Genomic DNA, 21,845 nt, shown 5'->3' on the forward strand with positions numbered 1-21,845 from the left:
TTGGTTGGCTCCCAGGACTTGTTGGGAGAAGTAAAGACCTTCGCCCCACCTCCCAGCCTTTGTCCTGCTCTGAGAAAAGAGTTAGTGGCCCCATCTTTCAGTTCCACTTCCTCTAGTCATGGTTGGCTGGGTCATTAACGCAAGCCTGCTATGTTTGGGTTCCTGCCGCCCCCACCCAACCCATTATAAACAGTCAGCCCTGGCCAGGGTGTCTTTCTGGACTGGAAAGTTCATTCTCTGTGATATCCGGGTCTGTGTTGAGACCCTTCAGAGCTAATGAGAACTGTTGATGAGTGAAAGGAAAAAGAGCACCTGGGTGGTGGTGGTGAGTTGCATGTGTGTGTTTTCTCACGATCCTCCCGTTTCAATTCCATTTTCTTCTGGCTCAGGCTGGGCACTTGGAAGCCTATCTTGAATCTTCTGGCCATTGCTCTTCTCACCTCCTCCAGGAAGCTTCTTTTGATTCTTTCCAGCATGTATCTGCATCCCAAGTATAGTGGGTTGAATGTTGGACCTCCCCCTCCAACTCAAAGATATGTCAACATAAAACCCCTAGAGCATTGAGTCCTACCTTATTTGGAATAAAAAAGGTTTTTGTGGATGTAATTATGTTAAAGATCTTGAACTGATGTCCTGGTGTATCTGAGTGAGTGAGTGAAATTCACTGTCATGTCTGACTCTTTGCGACTCCATAGACTGTAGCCCACCAGGCTCTCCTCTGTCCATGGGGTTCTCCAGGCAAGAATACCAGGGTGGGTTGCCATTCCCTTCTCCAAAAGGTACTCTTTAATATATTCATGGAATTCTCCGGGCCAGAATACTGGAGTGGGTAGCCTTTTTCTTCTCCGGGGGATCTTCCCAACCCAGGGATTGAACCCAGGTCTCCCGCATTGTAGGTGGATTCTTTACCAACTGAGCTATCAGGGAAGCCTGGTTTATCTGGGTAGACTCTAAATCAGTGTCCATTTAAGACAAATGCAGATTAGGAGATGATGTGAGCACTTAGGCATAGACTGGAGTGATGTGGCCTCAAAGTCACAAGTCAAGGAATGCCATCAATCCCCAAAGCTAGAAGAAGCAAGGAAGGGTGTGCCCCTAGAGCCTCCAGAAGAACCAAGGCTGCCAACACCTTGATTTAGACTTCTGGCCTCTAGAACTATGAGGGAATAAGACTCATTGCTTTAAGCTACAATAGCCCTGTGGCACATTGTTGCAGCAGCAATGGGAAATGAACAGATCATGGAATTATAGACTACCAAAACTGGGGGGAAGGCAGGGCCATTGGAGCCACACTGATGGAGCTTCACACTGGCTCAAGCCAGCAAGAGCTGTGCATCAGGGGTCTGCTGAGCCCCTCTGAGCCTCAGGTTACTCATCTGCAAAGGGAAGACCATAAAGCCTACCTCCCAGAGCCAGTGTTTTGTTTCATTTTAACAGCTTTGTGCTGTGCTCAGTCACTCAGTCCTGTCTGACTTTTGTGACCCCATAGAGTGTAGCCCACCAGGCTCCTCTGTCCATAGAGTTTTTCAGGCAAGAATACTGGAGTGGGTTGCCATTTCCTCCTCCAGATGATCTTCCCAACCCAGGGATCAAACCTGTGTCTCCTGCATCTCCTACATTGGCAGTCGGATTCTTCACCACTGTGCCACCTGGGAAGCCCCCACACTACTCTTGCTCTTAACAGCTTTATTGGCATATAATTCAAATTTTAGACAATTCACCCATTTAAAGTATACAAGTCAATGGCCACTTTAGTATACTCACAAAGTTGCGCAACCATCCCCATCAACTTTAGAACGCTTCATCATTTCCCCCCAAAAGCCTCATAACCACCAGTAGTTGTTCCCCATTTCCCTCCCCTCAAGTCTCCTCCAAATGTAGCCAACTATGAATTTGCCTTCTATCTCCAAAGATTTGTCTGTTCTGTACATTTTGTGTAAATGGAATCATACAAAATTTGCCCTCGTGTCTGACTTCTTTCACTTATCATGATGTTTTCAGATTTCATCCATGTTGAAGTATGTATCCATACTTTATTGCTTTTTATGTCTGAATACTATTCCATTGGAAAAGATCCTGATGCTGGGGAAGATTGAGGGCAGGAGGAGAAGGGGGCGACAGAGGATGAGATGGTTGGATGGCATCACTGACTCGATGAACATGAGTTTGAGCAAATGCTGGGAGATGGTGAAGGACAGGGAAGCCTGGCGTGCTGTCATCCATAGGGTTGCAAGGACTCAGACGTGACTGAGTGACTGAACAACAACAACAATATTGCATTGTATGGATATACCACATTTTGTTTATCCATTTATTCATTGATAGTCATTTGAATTTTTCCATGTTTTGGCTATTATGAAACATGCTTCTGTGGACACTCGTATACAAGTTTTTGTGTGGACTGAGAGCCAGGGCTGTTTTGAAGATTAAATGAAGTAGAACCTAAGGTATTTGATATGTCTTCTAACAATTAATAATGAAAGGTATTAGAGAAAATGTGCATCAACGCCTTCAATTTAGATATTAGGAAACTGAAGCATAGAGAGGAGCACAGACTTGCTTGAGGTCACCGAAGGCAGGAAAGCCTTACACCTAAATACATGTCCATGAGTCAGACTGCCTAGAACTAACTCCTGGTTGGGCTTGGGTTACCTTACATAGGTCAGCTCACCTCTCTGAGTCTCAGTTTACTCACGTATAAAATAAGGTTAGTAATAGTACCTACCTCATATGGTTGTTGATGTGAGAATTAAATGTGCTAGACTGTGTTTCTGGCACATAGTAGGTATTCTGTGCATCTTAGCTGTTATCATTCATGGTAGTGCTAACAGCAGAACTTAGGTCCCCTGGCTCCCAGGTATGAGATGTCCTGAATCTACACTTCTTTGGTTCCCTTTTCTGTATCACGGGCATCTTCCCACTGTGACAAAGATTCTTAGAGGAAAGATATAGGGCTTCTCCTCCTCAATGTCCTGAACACACGTGAAAGTGTTAGTCACTCAGTTGTGTCTGACTCTTTGCAACCCCATGGACTGTAGTCTGCCAGTCTCCTCTGTCCATGAAATTCTCCTGGCAAGAATACTGGAGTGGGTAGCCATCCCCTTCTCTAGGGGACCTTCCCTACCCAGGGATCGAACCCATGTCTCCTGCATCGCAGGCATATTCTTTGCCCTGAGCACATAAGTAGTGCTGAATGAGAAACCTCTGTTCACTTTCTTTGGCTCCCACCAACCCTCGCCTTCAACAAGAGAGCCAGTTGGGAACTGTGGTAGGTGTTAATTCTCTGCATCTTTCCAACACCCCATGAGCTGACAGCTGTGTCTCCCTTCCAGGCAGTGGACAGTGCCCAACCATGGAGCTGGGGCCTCTAGAAGGCAGTTACTTAGAACTTCTCAACAGCAGTGCTGACCCTTTGCAGCTCTACCACCTCTACGACCGGATGGATCTGACAGGAGAAGAAGAAATAGAGCTCTGCTCAGGTGGGCTGCCCTCCCTCGGGCCCCTTTCAAGGCCCTACACCCCTCAGCCCGCAGTGGAGATACCACCCAGGGGACGTGCTGGCCGTGGAGCTCCACTCAGCACCACGGACAGCTCCAACTGCAGGCCAGGCTAGCTCCTGGTGGGGACCTCTCCCAGCCCGCCATGCCTCTCCCTCCTTCCCCAGCAGCCTCCTTCCCAGATCTTTCCAGCTTTATCCAAGTGTCTTTTCCTCCCAGAGCCTGACACAGACACCATCAACTGCGAACAGTTCAGCAGGCTGTTGTGTGACATGGAAGGTGATGAAGAGACCAGGGAAGCTTATGCCAATATCGGTGAGAAAGCATTCTTAGTCCAGAAAAAGGACAATTAAGGGGAAAGATTCTTTTTTTCTCTTTTGTTAATGTCAACTATTCACCAGGAGCCAACAGGCCCTCTGTCAGAAATCAGAGCAAGAAGGATGGGGAGTGAGGGTTAGAAGGATAGCGAATTGGGAAAAAGGGGAGATGAACACCAGGCAAATAAATTTAACTTTACCCATCTTCTGCCACCGTTTCTATACCTTTTTCCATTTGCTGCTTTTCCTTCCTTCCTTCCCACAAAGCCCACCTCATACCCTCCCTCTCTTTCTCCCCAGCTCCTAAGCTAAATTACCCTAGTATTTGTAATAGCTTCCTGGGTAGTGGAGGCAGAGTGAGAAAGGGTGGTTAGGAAACTCTTGAGATAGGCATCTGCAGTGAAAGTTTTGACTCCAGGAAAATTAGGACTTGATTTACTGGCAATAGGGAGCCATAAAAGGCTTCTGAGTGAGTGATGATACTAATGATGGTGTTGATGGTAGTGGTCTGGTGGTACCTAACACTTATGCTTACTCTTTGTAAGTTCCTGTTCTAAACACTCTACACACAGAAACTTATTCAGTTCTCAGTCATCCCACAAGGCAAGTGTGATTATTATTCCCATTTTGTACAAATGGAAGCCAATGTAACTACCATTGAGGAGGGGCATTTGTAGCCTGCTAATCACGGTGTGTGTTATCACATTGAATCTTTCCCAAAACAGAGGAAGTAGCTACTGTCAGTATCTTCATTTAACAAATGAGGATATCAAGATTTAGAGAGATTAAAGCATCTACTCAAGGCTGCATTAGCAATAGTAACAGGCAGGTCTGAAATTCTAGCTTAGGTCTTTCTTATTTCAAAGTCCTTACTTTTAACCACAAGAACGATAGTATCTGGAGTGGGAAGGTTTGCTAAAGCTTAAGCTGAGAGACTGTTTTTCAGCTTTAAAAAGACCTACAGGTTTCAGACAAGGGCAGAACTCTTTAGGGAGGGGTGTTTCCTTTTTTTTTTTTTTTCTGGTGGAGTGAGGTAAAGGATCCCTCCTTCCCAGGTTCACCACTGTCTCATGCACAGGCTTTGCTGGATTAGGAAAACAACGCCTCCTCTTCTTTTCAGGATGCAGCCCCTACTAGGAAGTAACAACTTCTTTGTGACAACCTAGAGGGGTGGGATGGGGTGTGAGATGGAAGAGAGAGGCCTTTTGTATACCTGTGGTTGACTCATGTTGATGTATGGCAGAAAAGCAATTATCCTTCAATGAAAAATAAATACATTTTAAAAACAAAGCAAAAGTCAAAATAAGGAAGGGAAAAAAAAAGAGTAACAACTTAGCTATCAAAGTTCAGGCTGGATACCTGCGCCCATTTGCCCTCTCAGCTGGGCACACTTGCATAGTGTACAACCTGTACAGATGTTCTTAGTGGCCCTTTTCCTGGCATCCCAAGAATCGCATCAGTTAAGAGGTCTGGCATGCACATGGCTAGTCCCTCCCCAGCGCACAGTTAACTCAGCATCGTGCCTGCAAGCATCTGTGCATGCTCACCTGCTAAGTCATATCCAACTCTTTGCGACCCCATCACTGCATGTAGCTCGGCAGGCTCCTCTGTCCACGGGATTTCTCAGGCAGAAAACGGAGAGGAGCAGAAACTGCGTGTGACTCAAAAATTATAGAACTGAGAGCCCACCTTCTTCCTTTCCAACGGAGGAAGCAGAAATGCTTAGGCCTGAGAGTATTCACATTCCCTCAGAGCTGGAGGCAGTAATGAATGATTTGGGCTTTTTCCCAAATCTCTTAGGATTCATTTCCCCCTTAGGGGCATCTACACAGGAAGTGAGAGCAAGTGGAGAAGGCAGCTTCCTCCTCAAATCTGTGCTCCTGGGCCTTCAGTTGTCTGAGACATCCCGAAGTATTACAGTGGCTTCCACGTGTATAAAATGGGAATAATAATCTTGCCTACCTTGTGGGATGACTGTGAGACTTGAATAAGTTTCTGTGTGGAACGTATTTAGAGCAGGATTGCAATAAGCATTCAGTAAGTGTTAGGTACCACCCAGCCACGACCATCAACACCATCCTCATTATCATATTCATTGTCATCATCACCACCATCATGCCCTACTCAGAAGCCTTTTATGGCTCCCTATTGCCTGTAAAGTGAAAGTATCAGTTGCTCAGTTGTATCCAACTCTTTGCGACCCCATGGCCCGTAGGCTGCCAGGCTCCTCTGTCCATGGAATTCTCCAGGCAAGAATACTAGCGTGAATTGCCATTCCCTTCTCCAGGGGACCTTCTCAACCCAGGGGTCAAACCCAGGTCTCCCACATTGTAGGCAGATTCTTTACTGTCTGAGTCACCAGGGAAGCCCAATTGCCTGTAAAATGAAGTCTGAACTTTCCCCAACACGAAACTTTTACTGAAGACATCTGTTTCAAGAGTTTCCTAGCCATCTTTTCCCCACTCTGTCCCCACTACCCAGGAAGCCCTCCACTTTCATCTCTCAGATTCTGCCCCCCCATCTTTCAAGGTCTGGCTCTAGGATCCCTGCCTCTGGGAAGCCCTCCCTGACTACCCCAACCCAAAATACACCCTCATCTTACCTCTTACTATGATAGCTATCTTTCCCTTGGCCATAAGACATGCTGCACTTCATGTAATTAACCAGAAAGGGATGGCTACTCACTCCAGGATTCTTGCCTGGAGAATTCCATGAACAGAGGAGCCCAGCAGGCTATAGCACTTGGGGTTGCAAAGAACCACACATGACTGAACCACTAACACTTTCACTTTATTGAGTATTCACTGTGTCCTGGCTACTGTGTTGATTGCTTTAAATGCAGAGCCTCCAATCCTCACCATCCATCCCTGGGTTGTAGGTACTATTTATTCTCATTACACAGATGAGGAAACAGGGGCCCAGAGAGGTTAAGTAGACCCAAGATTGCACAGCTAGTGGGGTGAGGGAGTAGAGCTGGAATTTAAACTCAAACCCCAGACAACTCTGGGCTTCCCTGGTGGCTCAGCTGGTAAAGAATCTGTACAGTCCATGAGGTTCCAAAGAGTCAGACATGACTGAGTGACTTTCACTTCACTTTCAAGACAACTCTGCTATGTTGCGATGTACTGCTTTATAGCAGTAGAAAAGTTTGCATGGATATATATCATGCCTTTAATTAGATTAAGAGCCCATTAAGCTTCAGTCTTCCTTCACTGATTTCATCATTCGTTCAGCACACATTTATTGAACCCCAGCGTGTGCCGAGTCTGAAGGGTCACAGTTCCCTGATACCCAGTCCAATGCCAGGCGTACAGTAAGCATTTGGTGAGAAATTGTTGATTGACGATGCTTTTTCTTGTCTGGGCAGCGGAATTGGACCAGTACGTCTTCCAGGACACCCAGCTGGAGGGCCTGAGCAAAGACATTTTCAGTAAGTTGACCAGTTCTTGTTTTATTTTTAACTTTTTATTTTATATTAGTTGCCCTGCTGGCTCGGCCAGTAAAGAATCTGCCTATGATGCAGAAGACCTAGGTTTGATCCCTGGGTTGGGAAGATCCCCTGGAGAAAGGAATGGCTACCCACTCCACTATTCTTGCCCAGAGAATTCCTTGGACAGAGGAGCCCGGTGGGCTACATACAGTCCATGGGGTCGCTAAGAGTCGGATGCAACTGAGCGACTTTCACTTTCACTTTTTATATTAGAGTACAGCTGATTAACAATGTTGTGATAGTTTCAGGTGGACAGTGAAGGGACTCAGCCATACATCCATTCTCCCCCATAGCCCCCTCCCATCCAAGCTGCCACATAACATTGAGCAAAGTTCCGTGTACTATACAGTAGGTTCTTGTTGGTTATCCATTTCAAATATAGCAGTGTGTACATGTGATCTCAAACTCCCTAACTGTCCCTTGGTGGGCAGGGGCGGGCAGTTCTTGTCTCAGCCTGCATTTCCTTCCTTGTTCCTGGGGGAGCACTGTAATACCCGAGGACCGCCCTCAATGAGTGATCACATTCCCTCCCAACGGAGTGTCAGTGGGGCCTCACCTTGGATGTCCACTGACTATGTGTTGGTGTCTTTGGTTTTTCCCCAAAGTCGAGCACATAGGATTGGAAGAAATGATCAGCGAGAGCGTGGAATTGCTGGAGGAGGCAGGGCAGAAAAGTCAGAAGAGACGTGAGTGAGCCCCCGCCCCGTCCCTCCCCAACACCCCCTCGCTTTCCCCACTCCCTGATCTGACCCAGCCTTGCTTGACTGCTGGCCCTGCCTTAGCTCTAAAACCTGGGATGGCTCCCAGTTGCTTCCCTCCTTGAGTCCTGTCTGCTCGGCCTGGGCTTGGGAGTCCTCCCATCTCTCCCCTCACCCCTGCTCCCTAGTGACGCAGAGAGGAAGCTGATTGCCCAGGATCAACTGGCCCCTCTCCTGCTGGGTCTCTGCCCCTGGCTATTTTGGGGTCCAAATGGACCTCTGGGCTCTGGCTTCTCTTTCATCCTTAGTTGTCACCCCCTGTTTAAGGAAGAGCTCTTCAAGCACAGTTTTTCCCCAGCAAGATCTGGGTTTGAGTCCTGGATCTGTTATTTATAGTCCATGTGAACTTGGGCAAGTACCTGCATCTCTCTGAGCCTCTTGTCAGTCTCCCTGCTCCTTAATCTGCCCTCACCTGGAAGCTAATGTGGGCTTTTAAATACAAATCAGATCATATTGCTGCCCTGCTGACCTTCTGGGTTTCCCCAATGGCTCAGCGGTAAAGAATCCACCTACCGTGCCAGAGACTCCTTTGGTTGAATCCCTGGATCGGGAAGATCCCCTGGAGGAGGAAATGGCAACCCACTCCAGTAATACTTGCTTGGAGAATCCCATGGACTGAGAAGCCTGGCAGGCTGCAGTACATGTGTTCGCAAAGAGTCGAACACGACTGAAGCGACTGACACACATGCACGCTGACCCCCCAGTGGCTACAAAATACACACCCCAAGGCCTGCATCACCTGGTGCTTCCCATCTCTCCAAACGCACTGTGAGTCTCCAGGTTCCAGTCACTCTGCCTTCTTTCCATTCCTGTGACCCATGTATCCTTTCCAGCCCCAGGGCCTTTGCACGTGCTGTTCTCTCTCTCTCTGAGATGTACCTACCCCCGCCCCCAACTTCTTACCGTTATGGGCTTGGGAATCTCTCAGGTCTTGGCCAACATGTCACCTCCTCCTGAAAGCCTTCCTTGACTACGCTTTCCATATAACTTACCTCACCTATTTTCACCTTGTTTGTGTCTCTCTGTCTCCATAACACTTGTCACAATCTGGATTTATTTTATTTATTGCCTTTGCTTAGTTCCCCCACCATGAGGACCTAGTCCTTCTTATCACTTCATCCCCAGCATGTGGCTGGCATGCAGGAGCACCTCAATAACTATCCATTGAATGAAAATTTCCATAAAATGGGCGTAACCGTTGATCACGTGCTTACTATGTGCCAGACCATGTATAAGCCCTGAACCTATTTATTGAATCTGAACAGGTAAACAGGTTCATGACATACAAATTCAAAATGTACAAAGAATATTCAGTGGGGAAAAAAATCTCCCTCCCACCCTTTTCCCCCAGTCCCTCATTCTCCCTCTCTGAGGACAACCTGTGTTGCCAGTTCCCTTTTGGTGTTGTTAGAAATATTCTATTCAGGCACTTTTCTGGTGGTCCAGTGGTTAAGACTCCACACTGCCAGCGCAGGGGCATGGGCTCGATCCCTAGTCAGGCAACTCAGATCCCACATGCCATGCAGTGTGACCCAAAGATTAAAAAAAAAAAAGAAATATTCTCTTTGTCTAAAAGTCACCTCTTAAAAAATATTTTTCATGCAAATGACCACCTCCACTCTTTCTTCATGTAATGTGTCTGGGAGGTTATTTCTGTAGCACTGTTGGGAAGCGCATGGTCCTGCCTTCAGGGAATGTCCCTTCCTTTCTTCTTTCTTTTCCTTCCTTGCTCCCTCCCATCCTTTCTCTCTTCCTCCTTCCCTCCTTCTTTCTTTTTTTTCATTTCATAAGCATTTCCCCTAATATTTTATTATGGAAAACTTCAACATGCAGTAAAGGTGACAGGGTTGTGCTACAAGCAACCGAGTACCCACGCTTACATCCTACCGTCAGTGTTTGGCTGTATCGGGTTTGACACGTCTCTAGCCATCCCTCTATTCATCCACCCATCCATCCACGTTACTTTTGGAGCATTTCAAGGTAGACTGCAGACGCCAGTACCACCCCATACATCCTTCAGTGTCTTCATTATTTTTAGGGTATTTCACTGGGGGATGAACTATAATTTGCTTCATCAGCCTCTTGCTAAGGGACACATAGGGGTTTTCTCTCATGTGTTACATGCTTAATACTCACTCACTGATTTCCAATGCACTCCTGCAAAGTGGGAATCACTGCCCCCGTTTTAGAGATGAGAGGTCAAAGGCTCAGAGATGCTGTGTTGCAGATATACACAGCTAGGAAGGCTCCAAAGGCAGGTTGTTTTTTATTTTTATTATTATTGTTGTTATTTTTTTAACTCAAACTTCTCTTAGGAATTCCGTGATTCCGTTGCAGGAGGTGAGGGTTCAATCCCTGCTCAGGGAACTAAGATCCCACAGGCCTTGCAGTGCTGCCAAAAAAGTTTAAAAACAGAACAAAACAAACCTCCTCTGTGTCCCCTCTGTGGTTCTGCCTCTCCCTGTGCTTCATTGACCCGGGTGCTTCATGATGGGGTTCCGGCTCAAGCAGATGAGTCGGGGCAGAAATGGTTGGGGGCAGGGGAGGGAAAGGGACCCCAAGGCCACTTCCCAGTCACTTAAGGCAGGGCCTGCTGAGGTCCAGAGCCCCTCTGGCCTTGGAACACCCCTGCCCTGGGGCTGATGATCGTGGGGTTCTCTCTGCAGCCTTCCCAGAGGAGCTGCCTGTGGATCTGAAGCACCGGAAGCTAGGTGAGCAGGGCAGGTGGGCAGGAAAGCAGGGGCCCCTTCAGGTTCACACGGAAACTGGCATTTGAAAGTCGGGGTTCAGAGAGGCGAAGCCACTTGTCCGAGATCACACAGCAAGTGAGAGGCAAGGCTGGGATTCAAACCGAGGTCATGATTCCATAGCCCATTGCTTTGAAATTCAAGGACTGCTGGGAGATTCCGCTCCTGCTATGAAGCCCCGCCAATGATGCCTCCCTCCTCTTAACTCCGAGTCAGAGCTGAGACCCCCCCACCCCCCTCCCCCACCACCTAGTGCCACTGCGCCTGCAGGTCACATGTCTCCTTGAAGAGTATTGTCACCTCAGATCGGCTGGTTACCCTGTGCCCTCCCGCCCTCCTTACAGGCCCCATGCCTCAGTGAGCCTCTTCCTCCACGCTCACCATTCCCCAGCCCCGCCACCCACCAGATGCTTCCTCCCCTCCACTCCCTTCCTCTCCCCTCCCTTCCTCTCCCCTCCCCTTCCTCTCCCCCCACTTCTCCTCCCCTCTCACTTGGTTGTTTTAGCAAAGCTGGGGAAACCAGCCTCTCTGTGGGAAACAGATTGAGGAATGAAAGCCTCCAAGTCTGATGGAGGAAGCCTGGTCTCTGCCCTCAGCAAACTCTAATGTGATGGAGAAGTCAGGGATCCTGCCCATGAAGATGATGGAGAAATAGTCTCTGTCTTCACAGAGCTTCCAGTCTGATGGAGGGAGGCAAGTGTCCACCCTCCAAGGACTCGCAATTAAACAAAGGAGATAAATTTCTGCCTCAGACTGATGGGCAGTGTTGGGGTCTCTTAGGGTCCCTGGGGGCTCAGTGACTGGCTGTAGAGAGGGTGACAGGGGCCTGGGCTAACAGGTCTGCCCATCCCTAGGTTTCCATGGTAGGAAGCACTCAGGACCCAGCCATAAAGAGGAGGCTGGGGCTGGGGACTCCTAGCACAGAGAAGTTGCTGAAATGAAACCAGCTTCACCCAGGCCTGAGGACAGGTGTTTCCTTCCACTGCCAGCAGAGAGATCCACCCTGCCCTCCTCCACCCCCAAGAAGGCCCCTCCGGACACCACCCCCCGCCCAGATCTCACCCAGCCTCTAACACGCCCCCCTTCCTCACAGCCGAGCCCCTCACCATGCCCGTGGTGACTGGCACTTTCCTGGTGGGGCCAGTGAGCGACTCCTTGGTTCAGCCTTGCCCGCCACCTCCTGCTCTGTTCAACACGGAGCCAGCATCCAGCCAGACCCGGCTGAAGGACGCAGGTATGTTAGGGGCTCCAAGAGGGTGGGCTTCCCCGTCCCCTGGAGGTGCCCCAGGAGTGGCTATGGCAGCAGGAATGGAATTCCTCCCTTTGCCAGTGTCTCCTCCACGTCTGCCTCAGCCAATCTGGTCCTCGGGTCCCCATCCACTCTGTGCTGGAGAATATGCCTGGGAGGAAATGCATCCCTGGGAGATACAGCTGGGAATCCCCTCCAATCCGGGAATTCACCCACCAGCCCTGTGCTTTCATCAGTTATCAGCTGAGCACCCTCTCTGTGACAGCTGCTCTGCTGGGTGCCAGCAATACCACCAAGGACAGGCCAACACAGCTGCAGCTGTCTCGTAGACCTGAGCCCTTTATAAGGGAGTCAGATATTCACTGGGGCTTCCCTGGTGACTCAGACGGTAAAGAATCTGCCTGCAATGTAGGAGACCCGGGTTCGCCAGGGAGGGAATGGCAACCCACTCCAGGATTCTTGCCTGGAGAATTCCATGGACAGAGGAGCCTGGCGGGCTACAGTCCATGGGGTCACAAAGAGTCATGACTGAGCAACTAACACTTTCACTTTTTTTTCCACTAGATATTAACTCAGATGTTAATGAAGGGACTTCCCTGATGGTCCAGTGGTTAAGACTCTGCACTTCCAATGCAAGGGGGCGGGGCTGATCCCTGGACCAGGGATCTGGGAACTAAGATCCCACATGCTGTGTGCGGTGCTGCCAATAATAATAATAATTTTTCTAGATAATTGAAATATGTATATATATATATTTTTTTAAGATTTTAATGGAGAATCCAAAATCACCTTCTCTGTCTCTTGTAGCGCCTCCGTCCAGTTCCTTGTTGAGCTGCCTGAGTCTTCCCGCGGGACCCATTCAGATTATCCCCACTCTCCCCACTCTGCCCCAGGGGCTGTGGCCGATCTCAGGGACTGGGACGGGGGTCTCCAGTATACTCATCTACCAAAGTGAGTGTGTGAACCTGGGCTCCTCACCTCCTCTGCCTGTGACCTGACTGCTCCTGTATCCCATGCCCCCCTCCCCCACTCCCACCCAGGTATTTGACAGGTGTAGCCTAGCACCTTCTCATGATCTTCCTTCCCCAGAACACCCTTCTCTGTCCCCATTTCCCAAAAATCAAAGCAGAGGAGCAGAGCTCCCCAACATGGTCCGAGTGGACCCACCACCCACCAAATGGCTAAGTGGCCTTTTTTGGGTCACTTTCCCCCACTAAGCCTTCTTTAAAAAAAAAAAAAAACTTTATTATATTTTAAAGTCACGACATCATTGCATGCTAATTAACAAGCCAAACAACAATAAGAGATACTCACAAGAGTTCCTGAGTCTCTCGTTCACTTTTTTAGTATGCCGTTGTGGGTATGCATGCTTGTACAGCTTTCTCTGAACTGCCTTGTTTCCAGGTCAGCAAAGTGGTCCCTGCTGACCTGCCCCATTGAAGGGTTGTAGATTGTCCAAGCGAAGGGATGCGTTGGGCTCTCAGGGAGAGAGAATGCACGTAGGAGATGCTTCTGTTCGATTCAAGAACTTCCTCTGAAAGTTGCTCGCCAGTTTTTGTATAATGAACTGGTGCTCCAGAAGCAAGAGCTATTGAGGAAAACGAGCTCTGACCACATAGTGGGGAAGGTGCCTAGTAGCATTTGCCCTTAAGCTCCCTATGAGATGATTGTTTCCATTTCACAGATGGGAAAACCAAGGCTCTAGGAGCTAGCTGTAATTCCAGAGTTCTTTCCTCAACTCCATCCCGAAATGACTTCCTTGGGAAGTTTCCGTCCCCTTTCCCCAGCCCCCCAGCTCCACAGCCTTATTTGAGGAAGGGGTGACCCCAAGTGGGCTCCTAGCTGATCCTATACTCCTTTCCCCTCTCCTGTAGGTGAGATGCCCCCGGCCAGCCAAACACCCCCATCCAGCGGGCCTGCTGTCCAGAGCCTTCCCAAGTCCCCAGACCGGCCTGGCTCTGCCAGCCCCTTTGCCCCGTCTGCCGCTGACCTCCCCAGCATGCCCGAACCGGCCCTCACCTCCCGTGCAGGCCTGACAGGTAAGAATCAGCTGGACCTCTGAGAGTTACCGGAAACAGAACTAAAGGTTCTGGGGAAGGAGTTGCCTCAGACAACGAGATCCACCCACAGAACTGCCTGCAGGGACTGGCAAGTTGTGTTTGTACAAAACAGGACAGGGTGTCCTGGGAGGTGGGTGCAAGGGAGGGTGGGCGAGGGGAACAGCAGGAGAATCCATGTCAAATCTCAGCAGCTTGTTACATGGCAGGAAAACAGGCCCAGTGCAGCCTGATCTGAATTGCCAGCAGAACCTGGAGATCTTGATTTTAGCATACATATTGTGATTTCTGAAACACTGGTGAAAATTTTAAAAGTACAGCCGGCCAAAGAAAGACATCTTTGAGTAGGATACAGCCTCAGGTCACCACCTGGGGACACTCAGCCCATGTCAGCTCTGCCCTTGGCATACTCAAGGGACTGATGACCCAGAGGGAGGGAGGTCCCCGGGGTGCCTCTCACCCTAACTCTAACACCAGCTTCTTCCCCTCCAGAGGATGAGATGTCCCCCACCAAATGCCCAGCAGCTGGCGGGGCCTCCAGCAAACTTCCCAAGTGGCCTGGTGAGTGGTAGCAGGGTCCCTTACTTGTTGGCTCATTCATTCATTCATTCAGGTGCTCATTTGGTCCCACCATTATCCCATCATTCGTTCCACCAGTTACACCTGCACTTAGAGAAAGGTTTACTGAGGACCTGTCCCCTGTGAGCCCATGCTATGTGTCAGCATTTTCTTGTTTGCAAAGCTGGGAGAATGCAGGAGGGAAGGGTGGGTGACAGAGAGTGGATGAAGGCAAGAGTGGGTGATGAGTGTGAGAGGGTAGAAAGGAAAGGGCAACTTACAGAACAGCCAGACGGCTGAGTCGGACTCTGTCCCAGACACACTTACAGGCACATGAGATGTATGTAGTCAAGTCGCCAACGACCCCAGTATGACCCCGGTTTTACAGGTGAGGAAACTGAAGCATAGGGGGTACCTCACATGCTCAAGAGAACAGTAAAAAGTTGAACCAGATTCGTGGAGTCTACTATCTTAGCTCTTAACACCCCTCCCCCCATGGCCTCCCTACGGTGAGCAAATAGAAGAATGTTAGCAACAAGGTCCTGCTGTCTGGAACAGGGTCTTGCTCAATGTTATATGACAACCTCAATAGGAGGGGAGTCTGGGGGGAGAATGGATCCATGTACATGTCTGGCTGAGTTGTTTTGCTGGGCATCTGAAACTACCACAATATCGTTGATTGGCTATACCCCAATATAAAATAAAAGTTAAAAAACAATGAAGGTTAGCGAGTGAATGGAGTGGATAGATAATCAAGTGAGATGAGGGTATGACTGGGTGTAAGAAGGAATGAATGAGTGTCTGGATAACTGAGTGAGGCCACTAATCAAGAACGTGCTTAGGGAAGGCTGAGATGAATGGATGAAGACGCTAGTGATGGGGGCCGGGCTGGCCTCACAGTGGCCAGTCCTGCCATGAGCATCCTCCTCTCCCTCGACCCCACACACCCTTTGACCTGCGCAGAGAGCGTGGAGCAGTTCTACCAGTCGCTACGGGACAAGTACCAGGCCCAGCCCACCGGCCCGGAAGGCACCCTGGTGGACATGGACCTGGTGAGGGTGAGGCTGGAGAAGAGCAGCGGGAAGAGCCAGGAGAGAGAGCTGGCCACCCTGGACTGGGCAGAGCGGCAGCCGGCCCGAGGGGGTCTGGCCGAGGTGCTGCTGGCCGCCAGCGACCGCCAGCAGCCCCGGGAGACGCGGGTGATCGCTGTGCTGGGCAAAGCGGGACATGGGAAGAGTCACTGGGCCCGGGCCGTGAGCCGGGCCTGGGCCCACGGCCAGCTGCCACAGTACGACTTTGTCTTCTGTGTCCCCTGCCATCGTTTGGACCGTCCGGGGACCTCCTACCGCCTGCAGGATCTGCTGTCCTCCCTGGGCCCGCAGCCGTTGCCAGTGGACGACGAGGTCCTCAGTTACATTGCGAGGAGACCCAACCGCATCCTGCTCATCCTGGATGGCTTCGAGGACCTGGAAGCCCACGATGGCTCCCTGCACAGCACAGGAGGCCCCGGGTCGGCAGAGCCCCGCTCCCTCCGGGGGCTGCTGGCGGGCCTCCTCCAGCGCAAGCTGCTGCGGGGCTGCACCCTGCTGCTCACGGCCTGGCCCCGGGGCCGCCTGGCCCAGAGCCTGAGCAAGGTGGACGCCCTGTTTGAGGTGGCCGGCTTCTCGGCCCAGCAGGTTGAGACCTATGTGAGGCGTTACTTTGAGTCGGAGGGGACCGCTGAGCACCAAGAGAGAGCCCTGGCGCTCCTGCAGGCCCGGCCGTTCCTCCTGAGCCACAGCCACAGCCCCACCGTGTGCCGGACCGTGTGCCAGCTCGCAGAGGCCCTCCTGCAGCGGAGTGATGAAGCCCAGCTGCCCTCCACGCTCACGGGCCTCTACGTGGGCCTGCTAGGCCCAGCAGCTCGAGATAGCCCCCCAGGGGCCCTGGCGGAACTGGCCAGGCTGGCCTGGGAGCTGGGCCGTGTGCACCAGAGGGGCCTGAAGGCGGGCTGTTTACCGTCGGCGGAGGCGAGGGCCTGGGCTGTGGCCCAAGGCTGGTTGCGGCCCACCCCGGGGGCCCCAGAGACGGAGCTGGCCTTCTCCAGCTTCCTCCTGCAGTGCTTCCTGGGGGCTGTGTGGCTGGCTCTGAGCGGCGAAATCAAGGACAAGGAGCTGCCGCAGTATCTGGCCTTGACCCCGAGGAAGAAGCGGCCCTATGACAACTGGCTGGAGGGCGTGCCGCGCTTCTTGGTCGGACTGGTCTTCCAGCCTCGCGCCGGCTGCCTGGGGGCCCTGGCAGGGCCGGCGGCCACCACGTCAGCGGACAGGAAGCAGAAGGTGCTCACGAGGTACCTGAAGCGTCTGCAGCCCGGGACGCTGCAGGCGGGGCGGCTGCTGGAGCTGCTGCACTGTGCCCACGAGGCGCTGGACCCCGGGCTCTGGCAGCACGTGCTGCAGGGGCTCCCTGCCCGCCTCTCCTTCCTGGGCACACGGCTCACGCCTCCTGACACCCATGTGCTGGGCAGCGCCCTGGAGGCCGCGGGCCGAGACTTTTCCCTGGACCTCCGCAGCACTGGCGTCGACGCCTCTGGACTGGGGAGCCTCGTGGGACTCAGCTGTGTCACCCGTTTCAGGTGGGGGCCGGGGACAGGAGAGGGGGCTCCTTGGCCTTGGGCGCCTGCAGGGTGTCTTGGTGCTGTGCCCAGTGCTGACTCTGTGGGTGGTCTCATTTAGAATGAATGCCAGCCCGATGAGGGCAGACGTGATTCCATCCTTTTTTTTAAGATGAGGAAGCCGAAGCTCAGAGAGGGATAGTAGCTTGCCTGAGGTCACACAGCCAGGGAACGACAGCATCATTCTTTCAACCAGAATGTGAAGACCGGCCTTAAGCCAGGCACTGGGCCACGTCTAGATCTAAGACTGACCTGGGTTTGAATTCATTTTCTTTTCTCCATCCCTTGGAGATGGAAACCCCATTAAGCCCACATTTTGTCATGGTGGGATTAAGGCCATAGCCTCCCTCAACCTCCCTGCCTCCAGTCTCCTGTCCCACTCCATGTTATATTCCACCATCAGCACAGTCTCACTAGAAATTGCATCTGATCATACTCTATCCTTGCTTCCAATCTTTCAGAGGCACCCTACCTCCCTCAGGATGAAGTAAAAATTCCTTAAATTAAGGAATCTAAATTCTTTGGTTATCTGTTTGGTCATTTAATCACCAGAGGATCTCTTCTACCTTCCCCCTAAGCATAATTTGCCCATGCGGTAAGGTTGACAACATTGTCATTCAACTGAGAATTTTCCACTGAGCTTCCTGGTAGCCAAAGCAAAAAGGGAAATAAAACCCTTGGGAGAGTTGAGTAAACGGAATAAGTGATAAGGGCTTGAGTGGTCATGCAAGACTCCCTAGAGGAAGTAGGGGTTGTGTTGAGGAAGGAAAGTATCTGAACAGGTAGGAGGTTCCTTCATAGAGCTGCTCCCCCTCCCCCATTATGGTCTAGCCTGGTCACCGTGCCCGGGTCTGAGGCCCTTCCTTCACAGGGCTGCATTGAGTGACACTGTGGAGCTATGGGAGTCCCTGCAGCAGCGTGGGGAGGCCAAGCTACTCCGGGCAGTGGAGGAGAAGTTCACCATCGAGCCTTTCAAGGCCAAGTCCATGAAGGATGTGGAAGACCTTGGCAATCTCGTGCAGATCCAGAGGTGAGGGGGAGGGGACATGGGAGGTGGTCCAGGCTGCACAGGACTTAGTGTTAAGTTCGTCATGAGCACTTCCAGTGCCTCCTCTTTTGGGGGAACCTCCCATGCCCCTCTCCATCCCTGGGCAATGACCATCTAGAATCTCTCACTGCGGTCACCACTCAGGTAGAAACCCCAGGATCTATCACTGTGTCTGCTTCCGAACTTGCCATCATGGGCGAACTTCTTTCCCAGCTAAATCTAAGGACACATTTTGAGGGACTTCCTCGGCGATCCGGTGGTTAAGACTCTACCTTCCAGTGCAGGGGGCGTGAGTTTGATCCCTGGCCAGGGACCTAAGGCCCCACATGCTGTGAGGTGCAACCGGATTTTAAAAATAAATAAATAAATAAATACAGCCAAGGAGATAGTCTCTCCTGCTAAGTGTTCATCCAGTCATACAAGTGACACCAGGGCTACATTTCAAGGCAGCCGGGACCAGGATCCCCGTTTTATAGACGGCAGAGGTCTAAGGTTGAGATGGTAGAGGAGACATGACTGCAGGACGGGTGTCATTCCCTCCTTGTTTCATCGTGCATTGTTTGAGCACATATTGTGTTCTGTCTGGGGAGGGTGTGGGTAGTGCCTCCTCTAAGGCTCTTTTGTGTGAAACACACAGTGATGCCTTAACAATATCCTTTTTGGAGGTTCTTTTCTTTTTAACAAGGGGACAACAGAAGCCTGAGGAAGGCTGTCCTTCCAGGGAATTCTGGGCCCTGGGGCACTAAGACCCAGAGGAAGGGGCTCAGTGATGGTACTGTGCCAGCTCTCCACTGACGTTGCCCGTTCTCTCCAGGACAAGAAGCTCCTCTGAAGCAGCAGCTGGGGAGCTCCCTGCTGTCCGAGACTTAAAGAAGCTGGAGTTTGCGTAAGCCAAGGGGTGGAGCGTCTCGGATTCCCATGAGGTTTCTCCTCCAGCGTTAGCTGGGCTGATGCCACCAGAATGCAGATCAGCCCTCAGAATTATTCTTATCCTCTCGTCCTCCCCCACCACTCTGGAAACCAGCTTCCAGCAGCTGGGGCATGGCCAGTCCAGGCTAGTCCTGGAGGGTCTCACGGGTGAAGCTAATTGGCCCATTTGCTGGTGAAGATGCTCATTCATATCCACTCATTCAACAGATCTACTCCTATGGCCAAGGCCACTGTTCTCAATCAGCTTGCTGTCTGGTGTAAAATTACCACCTGCTGCTGTGATTAGTGGCTGGAAACTCAAGGGCTATGAGAATCAGACTTAGGGGGCTTCCTGGAGCAGGTGATTGAAGCACTGAAGCTAGGCAAAGGAATGGGAATGAACCATGCTGGGTGGAGAAATTGTTATTATCTCCCCATTGTACAGAAGCAAACACTGAGACCTTAGAGAGGATAAATTGTTTGTCCAAAGTCACAAATGTCAGATCAGCCTGGCTGGCTCTTGCTCCAATGCGGGAAAAAGCTAAATTCATAGTTGGACCTTGTTAGGGATTTTAAACCATCTGACGATTAGGAAGGAACTATTAAGCACCTACAGTGTACTCAGTGCCTTTTGTATGTAATCTCATTAATTTTAAGAGCTGGGAGATCGTCATTATTGCCCCCATTTTACAGATGAAGAAACTGAGGCCTAGTGAGATTAAGTAACTTGCCCAGGGTCCTTGATGGGGCACCCACAAGCTGCCTGCTCCTCCTGATCATTGCTCCCCTGGCCCTCCAGAAAAAGCCAAGCATCTCTTCTTTTGAGCAGAGAGAGACAAGATGCCAAATTTGTGCAGAGGTTAAAGAAAAAAAAGTGTTGCTGAAAAGAGGAAACATACGAAAACAAGTACCAAGGACCCATTCTGGCTTTGAATTATTTTCAGCTTCAAAAGCCCCTAGCTTGAGGTCGGAACTGTGCTCTGGGGAGCAGCAGCCGTGGGGTAGAACACAATCCAAAACCCAGAGGTTAGCCACCTGCAGGCCAGAAGCCCCGAGAAGTTCTGAGGAAAGAAGGAAGGAAGGAAGGGACTATTCTGGGCGTGGGACTGGCAGCTACCACGTAGGGTAACCTGTTGGCCTCACTTACCTATAGATGAGGCCGCTCAGCCACTCGGAACCCAGCAGGGGCTGTGCTGGTGGACGCTTCTCCTGATTCAGGCCCCCTTTACCTCTTCAGCCTTGCCTCCTGCACTCTGCAGCCATGTGCATCCTCTTGATGCTTTTCAACCTCACTAGGTCTGGTCCATGGAGAAGGCGATGGCACCCCACTCCAGTACTCTTGCCTGGAAAATCCCATGGACGGAGGAGCCTGGTAGGCTGCAGTCCATGGGGTTGCTAAGAGTCGGACACGACTGAGCGACTTCACTTTATTTTTTCACTTTCATGCATTGGAGAAGGAAATGGCAACCCACTCCAGTGTTCTTGCCTGGAGAATCCCAGGGACGGGGGAGCCTGGTGGGCTGCCTTCTATGGGGTCGCACAGAGTCGGACACGACTGAAGTGACTTAGCAGCAGGTCTGGTCCAACCCCTGGGCCTCTGCACTGGCTGTGCCTTCTGCCCAGGACTCTTTTCCCCAGGTGTCTGCATGGCCCATGCCGACACTTTCTTCTGGTTTTCAGCAAGAGAGATCTTTTCTTTTTTTAAACAAACTTTAAAACATTTTCATTTATTTATTATATTTGGCTTTCCTAGATCTCAGTTGCAGCCCGAAGGATCTCTGTTGCGTCATGCGGGATTTTTCCTTGCTGTGTATGAGCTCTCTAGTTGTGGCACGCAGGCTTCGTTTTTCCGTGGCGTGTGGGATCTTAGATCCCCCGCCAGGGACTGAACCTGTGTCCCCTACACTGCAAGGTGCAGTCTTAACCACTGGACCACCACGGAGATCCCTGAGAGAGGCCTTTCCTGTCTCCCGTATTTGAAAGTACAGCTCTGCCCCGCTCGCGCTGGGCTTTTCTCCGCATCACGTATAATCTCCCGTACCGGACAGTTTACCAGTTTCTCTGATGATCCATCTTGCCCCTTGATATGTTAGCTCCACGAGGGCTTTGACTTTTGTCTCTTCTGTTCACGGCGATCTGCGTTGCCACGTTTGGTGGGTCTGGCACCCTATAGGCAAGCAATCAATATTTAGTAAATGAATTCCTTAATCTTTTAAAAATCCTTCAAGACTGGGACTAACTTTGAGAAGACTGAGACTCAGAGATGAAGGGATTTGTCCAAAAGGTCCTAGAGAAGCTAAGTGAAAAGTGTTAGTCACTCAGTCATTTCCAACTCTTTGCAACCCCATGGACTGTAGCCCACCAGACTCCTCTGTCCGTGAAATTCTGCAGGCAAGAACACTGGAGTGGGTTGCCATTTCCTTCTCCAGGGGATCTTCCTGACCCAGGGATGGAACCCAGATCTCCTGCGTTGCAGGCACATTCTTTACCATCTGAGCCACCAGGGAAGCCAGCCCAGATTCAAGTCGGATTTCTGATCCCCCTCTCGTGACCTTTTATTAA

At 50.9% G+C, this 21,845-nt stretch overlaps 1 protein-coding gene across 5 annotated transcripts in view; it reads left to right on the forward strand.

Moving 5' to 3' along the window:
* The window catches only part of CIITA (class II major histocompatibility complex transactivator), a 59,165-nt gene that overhangs the window by 29,246 nt on the left and 8,074 nt on the right, over nucleotides 1-21,845 (forward strand). For 4 of the 5 annotated variants that reach the window (XM_010819255.4, XM_010819256.4, XM_010819257.4 and 1 more), the window contains exons 2-13: nucleotides 3,333-3,479; nucleotides 3,717-3,812; nucleotides 7,182-7,244; nucleotides 7,910-7,990; nucleotides 10,729-10,773; nucleotides 11,903-12,043; nucleotides 12,866-13,009; nucleotides 13,933-14,097; nucleotides 14,608-14,676; nucleotides 15,637-17,287; nucleotides 18,198-18,356; nucleotides 19,189-19,260. In XM_010819255.4, the coding sequence (XP_010817557.1) occupies nucleotides 3,333-3,479; nucleotides 3,717-3,812; nucleotides 7,182-7,244; nucleotides 7,910-7,990; nucleotides 10,729-10,773; nucleotides 11,903-12,043; nucleotides 12,866-13,009; nucleotides 13,933-14,097; nucleotides 14,608-14,676; nucleotides 15,637-17,287; nucleotides 18,198-18,356; nucleotides 19,189-19,260 (2,833 nt within the window). Of the gene's footprint in view, nucleotides 1-3,332; nucleotides 3,480-3,716; nucleotides 3,813-7,181; nucleotides 7,245-7,909; nucleotides 7,991-10,728; nucleotides 10,774-11,902; nucleotides 12,044-12,865; nucleotides 13,010-13,932; nucleotides 14,098-14,607; nucleotides 14,677-15,636; nucleotides 17,288-18,157; nucleotides 18,358-19,188; nucleotides 19,261-21,845 lie in introns of those variants that run through there. The other variant, XM_024985427.2, reaches the window with a different exon arrangement.

This window comes from Bos taurus, chromosome 25, assembly GCF_002263795.3.
Source record: "Bos taurus isolate L1 Dominette 01449 registration number 42190680 breed Hereford chromosome 25, ARS-UCD2.0, whole genome shotgun sequence".
Taxonomy (NCBI): Eukaryota; Metazoa; Chordata; class Mammalia; order Artiodactyla; family Bovidae; genus Bos; species Bos taurus.